The sequence below is a fragment of the Spea bombifrons genome, chromosome 12 (assembly GCF_027358695.1).
Source record: "Spea bombifrons isolate aSpeBom1 chromosome 12, aSpeBom1.2.pri, whole genome shotgun sequence".
NCBI lineage: Eukaryota > Metazoa > Chordata > Amphibia > Anura > Pelobatidae > Spea > Spea bombifrons.
In genome coordinates, this window is record NC_071098.1 from 3347048 (window position 1) to 3362232 (window position 15185).

At 46.5% G+C, this 15185-nt stretch overlaps 2 protein-coding genes across 2 annotated transcripts; both read left to right on the plus strand.

Moving 5' to 3' along the window:
* The first annotated feature begins 1005 nt into the window (after positions 1 to 1005).
* SRM (spermidine synthase) lies at positions 1006 to 5563 on the plus strand. The gene is made up of 8 exons (XM_053451826.1): positions 1006 to 1192; positions 2484 to 2604; positions 2810 to 2902; positions 3278 to 3431; positions 3884 to 3967; positions 4055 to 4200; positions 4433 to 4555; positions 4884 to 5563. Exons 1-8 carry the CDS (start codon positions 1059 to 1061, stop codon positions 4899 to 4901), a joined length of 873 nt encoding a protein of 290 aa, XP_053307801.1. The 5' UTR covers positions 1006 to 1058; the 3' UTR covers positions 4902 to 5563.
* Positions 5564 to 7286: 1723 nt separating this feature from the next.
* Positions 7287 to 9051, plus strand: CORT (cortistatin). The gene is made up of 2 exons (XM_053451835.1): positions 7287 to 7391; positions 8814 to 9051. The coding sequence occupies exons 1-2, from the start codon at positions 7287 to 7289 to the stop codon at positions 9018 to 9020; spliced, it is 312 nt and encodes a 103-aa protein (XP_053307810.1). The 3' UTR covers positions 9021 to 9051.
* The last annotated feature ends 6134 nt before the right edge of the window (positions 9052 to 15185 follow it).

Sequence of the window (15185 nt, forward strand, 5' to 3'; positions counted from 1 at the left end):
CCAGGCTCCTTTTCTGACTTTTTGGGCAGATTTAATACCGTATTTTTGCCTTTATTGCTGTAGTTGAGATACTTTTATTTACTTGTCACTGCTGCTCGGATACGTTTTTTTTTCCTGCCCCCACACGAGTTTCAGTTGTGCCTGCGCAGTAACGTTATCAGCTTGGAGCTTTGCTGGGCAAACACTTATTTCCCTTTTACAGCATTCAGAGTTCCTGTCCGGGTTGCCAGCTTTGACTGCAAAAAGGCCATTAAAGTGGAGGAGAATTGGGTGTCTTCACCCTCAAGGATATAATTAAGTCACAGAAATAAAGGAGCTCTAAGGTTGCTTGAGCATAGTGGGAGTTACCCCGCGTCAACCTGCAGTCCAGCTCTGAAAGCTTTAATATATTAAGTTTAATGTATTTAATATGAAATATATTACATTTAATATTAAATATTTTATAAAATTTAATATATTTAATAAATATATATAATTAATTTAATGTTAAATATGTATAAATACATTTATTAAATGTAATATATTTCATATTAAATATGATTATAAGACGAATATAACCTCGTCTTATAAATGAGGAAATACCTGTATATATAATATATGTATTTTTTATATATAAATATATATATATAATAGATTTTATATAAATATATATAACAGCTGTGCACAATGCCGGTGGCTGAGTGAAACAGCTGTATTTACCCCGTTTCTCTCTAGTAAAATGTCCCCTGATACAACGCCAGTGGCTTGGACACTTTATTCCAGTTACGATATAAGGCGCCGCCTCCACCCCGCTGACATGCCACATATTGCGATATTGTTGCGGTTATCAACTCTCGTGTCGCAAACATGACAGTCGCACCGCCCGAAGTAAAGATGGCGGCCTCCTGGCTGCTCATGTATAATGCAGAAAATCCTATTCTCCGGGACACCACGTGGCGGATCTGCCTACCCTGCTGTCTATTGCGGCCCCGCCCCTCCTGCGCAGCAATTGGCTGTCCCGTGGCGTCTTCTTGCACGCTGGGCGCAGCAGGTTCGTGTGAGCGGTGCCTGGGTCCGACATGGAGCAGCCGGTCCGGGATGGATGGTTCCGGGAGACGTGCAGCCTGTGGCCGGGCCAGGCCATGTCCCTGGAGGTGGACGAGGTTCTCTACCACAAGCGCTCGGCCTTCCAGGAGATCCTGGTCCTGAAGAGGTCAGTTTTACCCCCGGACGGGCAGGATACAGCCCGGGGGAGATACCCTGTATCATTCCGGCACCGGCGGCCACCACTCCCATGACTCCCAGTCAGACGATTGGTTATGTAATTACAACAGGGCGAGGACATGTAACGTAATCCTCAGCGCTGTGCGCCTTGAAATACTGGCTGAGCATCATGGGAGTGGGACTTCACAGTAGCTGCAATGGCAGCAGGTCAGCATGGGTGTTTTCTACTGCGGTCTAACCATAGCTGTGTGACAGCTGGCTGGGAGTCATGGGAGTCTTAGCCAATATTAGCTGGAGTATTTGGTGTATATCTACAGTCCCCTTCATAAGCTGTATGCCTCCATAGTGCAAGAACTGCTGGCTGATGGTCATGGGAGTGATAGTCTGGAGTGCCAGAGAATTCCTGTTTATTGACAGCTGTCAGTTTGCCCGTCATGTTTTGTCCCATCTGTGAAATGCCCCGCGGTATTCCGAGCTGGCGGGTGCATTCAGCACGGGTGGTATTAGCCCTTTAGCTGACACTCGCGTGTCGTCATCCCCACCTGCCACAACACGTCAACATGCGATCGGTTACACGCAACTGGGAGTGAACATGAGGACCGGCAGTCCGTCCCGCATGTAATCATTTATAATTATAACTTTATCTTCCATGAGAAGTCCCTATATACCATCACACCTGTGTATAAATAACTAGTCCTTATATACCCATCACACCTGTGTATAAATAACTAGTCCTTATATACCCATCACACCTGTGTATAAATAACTAGTCCTTATAAACCCATCACACCTGTGTATAAATAGCCCCTATATACCAATCATATTTTCACAGCGGGCCGACCATTACGTTGCTTTTGTTGTTGTCCTGGCTGGCTCACAGTGATGAGCGTCTTATTTCTACAAAATATTTTATGTAAAATACTAATTTATATTTTTCTCCTTTTTATTTTTTGTTTTTATTATAATGCCTCCAGTTAACTCTACAGGATCAGTCTGAACAACAACAAAAAAAGAAAATGAATAATTAAAATTAAAAAACCTCACATTTTAACCCAAATATTTTTATACTGAATAATAAACCCAATTCATCCATATGCAGCGCTCGGATTGTACCGAAAAGTAATATTTTTTTTAATCACGTTAGTTTTTTTTGCATTTTGGATTCCGTCGCCAGGCAGAAAAACAATATTTAAATTTTTTTGTTTATTATTATTATCTTTTATTTATATAGCGACAACAATTTACGCAGCGCTTATCTGTTAATTATTTGCCCCCGGCAGCAAAACCTACGGGAACGTCCTGGTTCTGGATGGGTTAATCCAATGCACGGAGAGAGATGAGTTCGCCTACCAAGAAATGATTGCCAACCTTCCCATTTGCAGCCACCCAAACCCACGCAAGGTACTCGCTACTCATCTTTAACGCGAGCGCCATCACGTTGGCATTGTGAATTGACTAGCCAGGTAGCCCAGCGCCCCTCCCCCACCCATATGAGGTCACCTTCAGCTGTAAATACAATGTTTGATGTGTTACATGTCGCTGGTCCCCAGCGCGGCAGAATCTGTTCCAACGGGGGCCGTGATTTTCCAATGTCTCTGCTCTCCAGGTGCTGATCATTGGTGGCGGCGATGGCGGCGTCCTGAGAGAGGTGGTGAAGCATCCGTCCGTGGAGTCCGTGGTCCAGTGCGAGATTGACGAGGTGCGTCCCGTTTGGGCCGGGCGGCGTCTGTAAGACTTAACGGGTTTAGTGATCCTAGAGTAGAAGAAAGAAGCGTGGAGGAGCACAGAGGCGCTGACGTGTCCGGGGGCACGAAGCCACGTGGACTTAAGAGTCCAGAATTCGGGAACATTTGGGAAAAGCTTTAATGTAACAGGGTTAATGTGTGAAGAGCTAAAGTTCTAAACGTGGAGTCCTCAGCAGGCACATTCCGTGGTTTCCATGGCGATTACTCCACATTTACAACGTCCCCCAAATTGACTCTTCGTGTCTTTCAAGGTATCATTTGGGTCAAAATGTACGCCCTCGGCGTGAAATGACGCGGAAAGACCAATCGCTGTGTTTTTACGCCTCTAGGAAGTGATTAACGTCTCCAAAAAGTACCTCCCGGGGATGGCCGTTGGATATTCCAGCCCGAAGCTCACCCTGCACGTCGGAGACGGCTTCCAGTTCATGAAGCAAAACCAAGATGCGTTTGATGTCATTATCACCGACTCGTCGGACCCTGTAGGTAAGAAGCGTCCTCCGCTTCGGTGTCCGGAGCCGCGCCGGCCGAGTCAGCAGCTCCGGGCCGCGGGGGAAATTACCGGGACTGCAAGACCCTTAATGAAGCCGTTTAACAGGGAAGCTGATCGCTCCTTAAAGTCCGCTTGTGTTCTAATGGCCGTCATTAACGAGCTTTCTCCACTTTAATTAAGCTGCGCATGATACGGCATCTAATATTTGGGAACTTACTGACGTTGCATATACTGTGAATATTCGCATGGAGTGTCACGTATGCGGCTTCCCAAACGCTTCTCACTTTAGAAATCCTTTTTTAAGGGTCCAGGACCCCCCACGTTTAGTTATTTTGTATCCCGTCTGTCATGCTGGGATCTGCTCTGTGTTGATGGTCGAGGTCTCTCGGAGTCTGTGTTAAACGTTACACCGGTTCATTGATCTCGTCGGCCGTCTCATCCCCAGGTCCTGCTGAGAGTCTCTTCAAAGAGTCCTATTACCAGCTGATGAAGACGGCGCTCAGGGAAGGGGGGATCCTCTGCTGTCAAGGTGAGGGGGTCTCTCATGTGCCGGAGTTTCCGCGATGGAATTAACCGGGCTCTTGGGGCATCAAACGACTCCTGACTTCTCTTACAGGCGAGTGTCAGTGGCTCCACCTGGACCTCATTAAGGAGATGCACCAGTTCTGCAAGTCTCTGTTCCCCGTGGTGGAGTACGGGTACTGCACCATCCCTACGTACCCCAGCGGGCAGATCGGATTCATGCTGTGCAGCAAAAACCCGGTGAGCTCCTTCCCGTCCCTCCCGTCTCCATATTAAATCTCTCGCAATAGGTTTGGATCCGGTTACCAGCCGCAGGGCTCGGACCTTGGGCTCTCGGGTAAAACCAGGGAGATCTTCCCACCACATTAACTTCCTTACCCCGCTTCTCTCCCTACGCAGTCGATGCCTCTGATGGATGATACCAAAGAAGACAATTCTTCGCCTTTTTACCTTTGTTTTTTGCCTTTTCCAGGGCACCAGCTTCCGGGAACCGGTACAGAAGCTGTCCCAAGAACAGGTGGACGAGATGAACCTCAGATACTACAATTCAGACGTTCACCGGGCGGCATTTGTCCTTCCGGAATTTACACGGAAAGTACGTACTGATTGATCTGTGTCAGGCGCTGCGGCCCCGGATTTACTGTACCCCCCCCTCCCTGCCGCACCGACTCGTTACTTTCCTCTACGTTTGTGTAATCTGATGATGAACATACACCCCGCGTGCGAGTGATCGTTCTGCTCTGGGGCTGTCTGTGGCCCCCGCCGCCTGTCTGTGGCCCCCGCCGCCTGTCTGTGGCCCCCGCCGCCTGTCTGTGGCCCCCGCCGCCTGTCTGTGGCCCCCGCCGCCTGTCTGCTGTCCATCTTCTCCATGTGATGATGATGATGATGATGATAACGTCTCCCTTTGCTCTTCTCTCTCCCAGGCGCTCAGCGATGTGTGAGACTCCAGCAGAGCTGTCCTCACCGTCTCTACAGAATCTCAGCGCTTTCTTTAATTTTAAACCAGAAAACACACGGCAGTCTGTCTCGCCCGGGGGGCCGAACGCGGCTCTCCTTGGCTACCTGCTCCATTCCAGTGCTGGGAACTGTGACGCAACTTCTTTCCCCCACTCGGGCTTCAAATCTGTGGGTGCCATGTGTGCCGGAGAATACTGAGCGCATGCACCTTGTCTTTAAATGAAAATAATTCTTTATTAGCCCCTCTTTAAGAGCAGCGCAGACCCCCGACCCGCTGTAAGTCGGTTTAAGCTGCCTTGATGTTTACCAAGCCCGCTCTTTGTAACAATAAGTATATCCTCGATCGATTTTAAGACGGTTCTTGTCCGGAATGGAAGACAGAGACCCACCTGCTGCTAAACCTACCCTCAGTATCGCTTAGGATTTAACTCCGTCTCGTTACTTTGTAATCAGCGAAGGAGTTGTGGATAAAGGAACCTTCCCCCTGCGACGGTACGGCCATGGCTGCTTTCTGATAGGAGTGGAAGCGGACGGATGGACGGACGGACGGGGGGGGTTGGAGATATTAGTCCCTTTGATAGTAAATTACAATCACTGAATGTTCATTAACACAAAATGGATAAATTAAACATGAATGCAAACCTGACGTCTTCTGCCTGATTCTTTCCTGGTTCTGCACGTAATAAAATTACACGTTAATGACCTTTTTTAAAGCTGTTACTTTAACCGAAGTGCGTCGGGAGATCGCCGGCCGCAAGCAGAGGTAATATTCTTATTAGTGAATAGTCAGTTGATTTTGGTTTATTCTGCTAAATGATTTTTGCTGAGATATTAACTTTTCCACGAACAAGTGTCCTATAACATAACCAGAGGCGTTAAGTTCTGTTAATAATTTCAACTCTTCTCCAAAGCACCAACAGATAAGGTAGCGCTGTACGACAGGCAGGAAGGCGCTTGTAGAGCGTATGATGTAAAGCAGTGACGACGGAAGCAAAAGGGAACATTTATTCTAATTATAACGCGGCCCATGGACGAAGATATTAAAGAGTAACTGCAGAGTTGGTGTAAAGAATTGGATACAGGAAAGGGTTAAAATAGCTTTTTCAGCCCAAACAGCTTTTCTGGATTGTTTAGATCAAGATTCTTTACCTCCGCAATTATTGTTTGTAAATGACGGTGTTAACCGCGCCTTTCCCTATAGAAAAGTGAGATTTTTTCCCAGCGATGGCTACAAATTATTTTCTTGGTACAATTTCCTAATTTATTTTAATTTTTTTCATAAGGTCTTTTATTTTTACACCTGGAAGACTGAGGAAAATGCCTTCAAAGAAACGCTGCAGAGTGATTTATTTCGCTTTATTTTATTTCATTTTTATAAATGAATGATGCTGAAAGCTGCGAATGTGATCATTTCCCCCTTAAATAAGGATTTGCTGCCCTCCTCGTTTTGGGTTTCTAGACGTATAGAAACCTCAGCGACGCTGCCTTTGTCTGCTGTCCTCTTTCTAGGAAGCGGTTCGTCTTAAACTGGAATTTATTACCGAAAGGTACTCGTTACTTTGTCATCCGCGGTATCCGTAATTAATTCGGGAGAAGGGAGTCTTTCCTTTTGTTCGGGGAATAATCGCTGAACCTCCCGTGATCTGCGCGGCTGATTAACCCCCCCCCCCCCCCGAATGGTTATAATTTACTGAAACTTCTAAGTCACGTAAAGTCATCCAATAAAGATCTCCTGCATTCCCGCATGCAGGCCGAGGGCCGCGTCTCTTAAAGGGTTAATCGTGTCAATGTTTTATAAACTTGTCTTTGTTTGCCTTGCAGAGCGTTTCTATGTGAAATAATCTGCGGAGCCACCGGAGCCCAGAGCGTTAGTGCTGCGTCACACGGCGGCCCTGTATGCAAATGAAGCTCCGCCTATACATCATATCATGTCAAAATGTCTGAAAGGATCCCAAGTTTACTAAACCCTGCAAAAAAAAATAGATAAGAATTACATTTTTTAATTAAAATCTAAATACGGCAAAATATTTCTGCTGTATTTTTTTTTAAGCAGAAATCATTCTAAAAAGCGAGTAGTCAGTTCCCAAAAAATTGTGCCCCTCAACCCGAAGGGTTAAGTTGATTTTTCACCATTTAATTTTAGTAATTGCTGTAACTTTAACCCCTTCAGTTGGACAGGAATCGGCTGCCTGGTCCTGAAAGGGTTATCTCAGGAATGGAATCCTCTGTAACGATGGATCCCATGCAGACGCATCGCTTAATTGTCTCTCTCTGGGTGGGAGACGTCAGCTTTTGGGTCGGGGGAGAGGATATAAGGGACGGAAGCTCCAGGCAGAGCTCACTCGCGCATCCTCGCTCCTCGTGAGAAGATGCAGCTGCTCGGCTCGGCGGGGTCCCTGCTCCTGCTGCTGGCTTGGACCGTCGGAGCCGCGTCCCAGCCGGAGGACGAGAGGATGAGGATGATCCGCAACCAGGTGAGGACCGGCGGGGACACCCGGGGGGGGTGAGGGAGGATGGGGACACCGGAGCCACCGATTCAGAGTCGGGGATGGTGGCCGCTGGCAGGTGCAGAATTACTAAACTAATCTTATAATTTGTCGTTGGTCGGCGGAAAGGGCAGCGGAGATGAAGGGTTTATTCCAACCGGAGGAGAGACGCCAGAACCAGAGATTATAATGGAATGGAAGGAAGTTTTACTTTACTGAGAGGGTGGTAGATGAGCGGAACAGCTTCCCAGCAGAAGTGGTAGAGGGTAATACAGCGAGGGTATTAAACATGCATGGGGTTGGCATACGGCTCCCGAATCTAAGACGAGACCAGCGACTGAATGGATCTGTTTGCCGCCAGGTTCCGGGATTCTGTGCACTTTAAAAACGGCAAATAAACTTCCATTTAAAGGGGTTTTGGAGAAAATAAAAAAAAAGCATTGCGAGATAATTTCTCTGAATCAATGTGAATAATTTTTGGGGGGGGGGTAGTTTATGCGATTGGGAGACATGAGATGGTCGGAGGGACGTGCACTAAAAGATTATCTTTATGCTCATTAATGTTAAAAAAGCACAATTTCCCCCAAAGTTACCTGATTCAAAGAGAAACGAATTGGTAAAATCTTTCCTGGCGAATAATAAAAGTGGGGTTAAGATTAGAAGAACCCGAGATGTAGCCGAGGCTGAGGAAGCCATAGTATACGTAAAGGGTTAATGGCGCGGTTATTATATGAAAACTTGGAAAGGCTCAGCGGTGATTAACCATTTCATGTTTCACAATTTCATTCATGAAGCATTAAAACTCGTTTAACTTCCGCGATTTCCTCCGGAATGAATAAAGCAGCGAGGGGTGGAGGCCGGCGGCAAAGGTAGAAACCACTAACGGGTTAATGAGAACCTTCACCCGTCTCACACCGCGAAAAACCGTCTCGGCTGATAACACGGAAACACGGAGCGAGGCGGGAACGAAAGGAACCTGAGATGTAATCCGGGTCGTTGATCCGTCGGGGGTGGGAAGCGCGTCGGGCGATAGAGAGATTAGAGCGGGACGGGTCGACGAGCTTCGGTCACATTAGACGGTTTGCAGTCTAGTAGAATCGGGTAGAATGTTGTGAATCATCAGTAGAAGCTACAAGCCAAAGAAATGTGTAGCCCTGGGGGTCCCAACCTGGTATGTGCCCCCCTACCCCACCACCTCACCAAGATCATCGGCCGTAGCAATCGGTTGACTCGATCCGTTCATTGGAACATTACCCCAAAAGCTCCCAAACAGCTGGCGTTCCATAGCTGGGTCACCCATAGTGACCCCCGAGATCAGGATGGGGGGTCATGGCTGGATGGCGGTGGCCCGAAGCCTTCTCCTGAAGGAATAACCGTTGTCCGTGTTTTCCCCTCTTCTCTTCTGTCCAGGATCTGGGCGCCATGCAGAAAGATCTCCTCCTCAAGTTACTTTCCGGACTGATGGATCATCCGCCGGAGGCCGACGCAGAAGCTTCCGATCCGGTGGAACCCAACGCCATCCCGCATTCTCCCTCCATGAAGTTCCCGCATCTCCCGCCGCGCGAGCGCAAAGCTCCGTGCAAGAATTTTTTCTGGAAAACCTTCACCGTTTGCTAGTAACGACCCAACCCCCTCCTCCTCCCCCCCCCCCCCCCGTTTTCACAGGTTTCACAGAATTGGAGATCCCGGGAAATCGTCCTTGACGCCCGCTGACCGAAATACTTGTTAAAAATGGCATTTAATATTAAAGTATGTGAGTCATCCTGCGCAGCCCGCGTCTTTATGAGCGTTTGATTATTTTTGGAAATTTTATTGTATCAGATTGGAGAAGGTAGAAGGTGGAGATTTAACCCTCCGAGTCCCCTGAAATAGGGGAATATATTGCAGTATTCATCCTGTCTGGTACATAATGTGTTAAACTGCGTAAAAATACTCAGATTGGAAGAAGAGACGTGAAACCCTCTGCGTATTTACAGAAATATCCACAAAACAAAACAAAAAAAGAAACGCAAGGTACCAGCGTATAAAGAAACGACAAATAAAAGATCCACAAAGCCAATATTTTATCATTTCTACCAATTTTAACAAAAACACACACCGTACCTTCTGTTTTTAATATTTGTATAAAGCAGATCTCCCAACATTTTTTATTCCTAGTATCAGATAAAAATACAAACATATATAATTTTCAAACATCTACTAGACAAACACCCCGACTCCTTATCATACTGCCTGTGGGGAACAATAGAATGCCTCAGTCTCAATTACTCGGTCAGACTCTCTGACTAATGAAAGTCTATGAAAGAACAGACTTCACAGGCATTGTCATAAAGCATCAGCAAAGCAAGTATACAGCACTGGGGGATTATATTACTGTATACAGCGCTGGGGGTTATATTACTGTATACAGCGCTGGGGTTATATTACTGTATACAGCGCTGGGGGGTTATATTACTGTATACAGTGCTGGGGGTTATATTACTGTATACAGCGCTGGGGTTATATTACTGTATACAGCGCTGGGGGTTATATTACTGTATACAGCGCTGGGGGGTTATATTACTGTATACAGCGCTGGGGGTTATATTACTGTATACAGCGCTGGGGGGTTATATTACTGTATACAGCGCTGGGGTTATATTACTGTATACAGCGCTGGGGGGTTATATTACTGTACACAGCGCTGGGGGGTTATATTACTGTATACAGTGCTGGGGGGTTATATTACTGTATACAGCGCTGGGGGTTAAATTACTGTATACAGCACTGGGGGTTATATTACTGTGTACAGCACTGGGGGGGGTTATTACTGTATACAGCGCTGGGGGTTATATTACTGTATACAGCACTGGGGGTTATATTACTGTATACAGCGCTGGGGGGGGTTATATTAGTGTATACAGTGTTGGGGGTTATATTACTGTATACAGCGCTGGGGGTTATATTACTGTATACAGTGCTGGGGGGTTATATTACTGTATACAGCGCTGGGGGTTATATTACTGTATACAGTGTTGGGGGTTATATTACTGTATACAGCGCTGGGGGTTATATTACTGTATACAGCGCTGGGGGGGGTTATATTAGTGTATACAGCGCTGGGGGGTTATATTACTGTTATATTACTGTATACAGCGCTGGGGGTTATATTACTGTATACAGCGCTGGGGGTTATATTACTGTATACAGCGCTGGGGGTTATATTACTGTATACAGCGCTGGGGGTTATATTACTGTATATAGCGCTGGGGGTTATATTACTGTATACAGCGCTGGGGGGTTATATTACTGTATACAGCGCTGGGGGTTATATTACTGTATACAGCGCTGGGGGGTTATATTACTGTATACAGCGCTGGGGGTTATATTACTGTATACAGCACTGGGGGATTATATTACTGTATACAGTGCTGGGGGTTATATTACTGTATACAGCGCTGGGGTTATATTACTGTATACAGCGCTGGGGGTTATATTACTGTATACAGCGCTGGGGGGTTATATTACTGTATACAGCGCTGGGGGTTATATTACTGTATACAGCGCTGGGGGGTTATATTACTGTATACAGCGCTGGGGTTATATTACTGTATACAGCGCTGGGGGGTTATATTACTGTACACAGCGCTGGGGGGTTATATTACTGTATACAGTGCTGGGGGGTTATATTACTGTATACAGCGCTGGGGGTTAAATTACTGTATACAGCACTGGGGGTTATATTACTGTGTACAGCACTGGGGGGGGTTATTACTGTATACAGCGCTGGGGGTTATATTACTGTATACAGCACTGGGGGTTATATTACTGTATACAGCGCTGGGGGGGGTTATATTAGTGTATACAGTGTTGGGGGTTATATTACTGTATACAGCGCTGGGGGTTATATTACTGTATACAGTGCTGGGGGGTTATATTACTGTATACAGCGCTGGGGGTTATATTACTGTATACAGTGTTGGGGGTTATATTACTGTATACAGCGCTGGGGGTTATATTACTGTATACAGCGCTGGGGGGGGTTATATTAGTGTATACAGCGCTGGGGGGTTATATTACTGTTATATTACTGTATACAGCGCTGGGGGTTATATTACTGTATACAGCGCTGGGGGTTATATTACTGTATACAGCGCTGGGGGTTATATTACTGTATACAGCGCTGGGGGTTATATTACTGTATATAGCGCTGGGGGTTATATTACTGTATACAGCGCTGGGGGTTATATTACTGTATACAGTGCTGGGGGTTATATTACTGTATACAGCGCTGGGGGTTATATTACTGTATACAGCGCTGGGGGTTATTACTGTATACAGCGCTGGGGGTTATATTACTGTATACAGTGCTGGGGGGTTATATTACTGTATACAGCGCTGGGGGGTTATATTACTGTATACAGCGCTGGGGGTTATTACTGTATACAGCGCTGGGGGTTATATTACTGTATACAGTGCTGGGGGGGTTATATTACTGTATACAGCGCTGGGGTATTACTGTATACAGTGCTGGGGGGTTATATTACTGTATACAGTGCTGGGGGGTTATATTACTGTATATAGCGCTGGGGGTTATATTACTGTATACAGCACTGGGGGTAATTACTGTATACAGCGCTTGGGGTTATTACTCTATACAGTGCGGAGGTAATTACTGTATAGGTGTTAGAAGCCTTGAAGCCTTTGGATGATTTTATCTTCATTCAGGGGTATTAATGATCCTTTGTCTTCCTTGGTGATTCCGGTGCGGGGGGCAAATCCGTCTTCTATGAGTTATTACTGTATATAAATCGCTGGCTGCAAACCTGCAAAAGGAGACAGAAGGGCCGGCCCGCCGGACGATACCGATCACCTATGGAAGAAATAAGTAATAATTCACTAAAATACTTTTAAAAAATGAATGGAAGCAGCCGAGTGGGGAGATTTATGGGGGGTGGGGTTTGGGAAGTAGAGTGCCACTCAAACTGGCAGCACTACTGGGCATGTGCACAACTCCGCGCATGCTCAGTGTGCATTCTCCGGGGTCCCGACTCCCGCTGTCCCATAGGGCTCTCCCTGTGTGCCAAAAAGTGGGGCAGAGGAAGAGCTCGGAGGGACATGGTTATAGAGTGGCAAAAGTCGGGACAGTTGGGAGGTATGTGTTTGTGACAAGTTAGAACAGAGAGAGCAGAGTTCAGTTCCAGAGAAAAAAAAAATCTGACACTTTCTTCAGCGCTGCGGAGACGAAGATATCGCAATTCAGATGTAAACATGAAAAGCCTGCGCAGCTGCTGCTCCGATTTCACCGAGTCTTTACAAGTAATACCCGAGATATGATGTGGTATCTGCCATCAGGAAACATAACCCCAGACTGCGTCACATCAGTATCCTCTTCACTGCGTCTGTACGTATCAGGAGACATCACCTTTAACTCCATTATATCACAGAGCGTCTCCTTCAATATTCCTTCAAACCCGAGACCCCGCGTGTTTCCTCTTCCAGCAGAGGGGGCTCTCTGGGCTCCAATAAACCCGCATGGATACAGCGCCATAATTGCCCCAGCCTCAGCACTGTTGGAACCTCTGGGACTTCTCCCCGCGGTTTAGGGGACTGTTGGAGTCCATCTTGCAAGCGGACCGATGCATTTTACTGCATGCAAATCGATGCATGAATGACTTCGTTATCGGAGATTGAAAATGTGTTTCCTGTCTCTTTTAACTCCTCCCCCAGTTGTCGCCAATGAAACAGGAAGTGTACGCAGAAACCAAACCTGGAGGCCTCAGGGGTCACTTGAAGACCAAGTTCTTTTGAGGACACCACGGCTTCCCTGACAAGGCTGGAACTCCATGATCTTAAACGTCCATCACAAAGCCGCTTGTTGGCTGCCCCTGGATGGAGCCTTCGCTGCCCCCCCGGTGAGAGGTAAACGACTCGGGGGCAGGAAATTCCGTTTATTTTATTATGTATTTGTAGAGAAACCGATGTTTATTGACGCTCCGTGGAGTCCAGGGAGAAGCTCTCATGACCTATCCGGTCCTTAAAGGGTAAGGAAGTCCGGTTAAGCCGTCCCGGGGGTAATAAGCAGTTCTGACAGCCCCGGGATGTCGGCGATGTCTGTCTCCGGCCGGCGGGTCCGCGGCACAAAGCAGAACCAACACGCAGCGACTCTGCCGGCCGTCACCAGACCTGCGCTTAATGGGCTTTGATAGATCCATGAAGGAAGATGTCACACGAAGCCCTCGCCGTACGTCAGAGCCGATAATTACCTGTCACAGACTGAGGAGAAAATGTCACCGGCCACTGAATCCGTCCGCAGCGCCCACTGAACTCTGATAACGTATGTTATGAAACCTAAACGGCAGATCGGCCCCATCCGGCCCCCGTCTAGTCGCCCATTTCTCCTGCTGTAGAGACTCAAACCTTAATCAGTCGTTGGTCTCGTCTTAGATTCAGGAGCCGTATGTCTATCCCATGCATGTTTAATACCCTTGCTGTATTACCCTCTACCACTTCTGCTGGGAGGCTGTTCCATTTATCTATCACCCTCTCAGTAAAGGAAAACACTCTGCTTTCAGACCAATCAAATTTCCATTTCACAGGGCCTATTTTGCGTAATCATTTCGTGGGGTAAATCCCTCGTCCGAAGGTTTAAAGCATAAATCTGAGTGACGCAGAAGGTCCTCTAAGTAGGGCGGATGGATGTGTTAAATCTAATTACCCTCAGCCGGCAGGGTAACATCTGATGTCACGCCTGATATCATCAGCCTGCAGACCCAGCACGTTGTCACCCGCGGCCCACGGCCGGCGTCTGGAGCTCTGCTCTGATAACACAGCATGAAAAAAATCCCAAATAACGGGGGTCTCACTGATTTCTGTGCCCCCGTCACTGATAAAAAATCTTTAAAAATATATGTGAAAAAAATAATAATATAATAACAGTGATGAGTGGGAATGGGTGAAGAGAGTGCTCACTCAGTTGAGTGGGAGTGGGTGAAGAGTCTGCCAGGAGACTGCTCTGTTTCATCCGACAAGTCATTCTCTTTCACAGTTTGTACCAGATGCTCCCATACTTTCCAAGTGCCCCTGTTTAGTTTGACCAGTCCCTTTTTGGCCCCAAATCCTGTTACAAGGATTTGGGTCTGATTCCTATGGCACCGGGGTGTCTAAAGTTACAGAACTATAGGAAGGATTTACACCCTGACTGCATCCTTCGTGTGCTTCTTTTAGTGTTTTCTATGCAGTCTCTGTATGTGGAAGACAGGACTGGATACATTGTATTACAGCTTACGGGGAGGAATAATTTAACAGATAAGAAAGTCCCCCAAAAGCCTCGTCAGATTCATCAGCCTAATAATTAATATGATTTCTGTTACAGCCTTAAACCTAAAAGAAGAAAAATAAACACCAAATAGTGAACGTGAAAAATAAAATATAAAAAGGCACTTCCTCACTGTACTGCCGCAGAGGACTACCTACGAGGACTATTTAATGCTGTTGACTCCATTGCTTTTAACTTTGGACTTTTAGTTGAAGTGCCTGAAAATCGACCATCTTGTAAGTGCATTTTTATTTTCCTATAACAACTACAGGAATTTACTGCACCATTGGCCGTTCTCTTTTTATCGAATTTTTTAGTTACAAGAAGAAATAAAGAAAGAATTTTATTCTGAAGAGCCTTGACCATCCGTAATTTTGTGAGTGCATACATTACACGTACACACAGCACTTTGAATCCCACAGTATTGCACTATTATTGTTTATTTTTTCTCCCACATATGTACATGCGCGCCTAATTTTGGACAG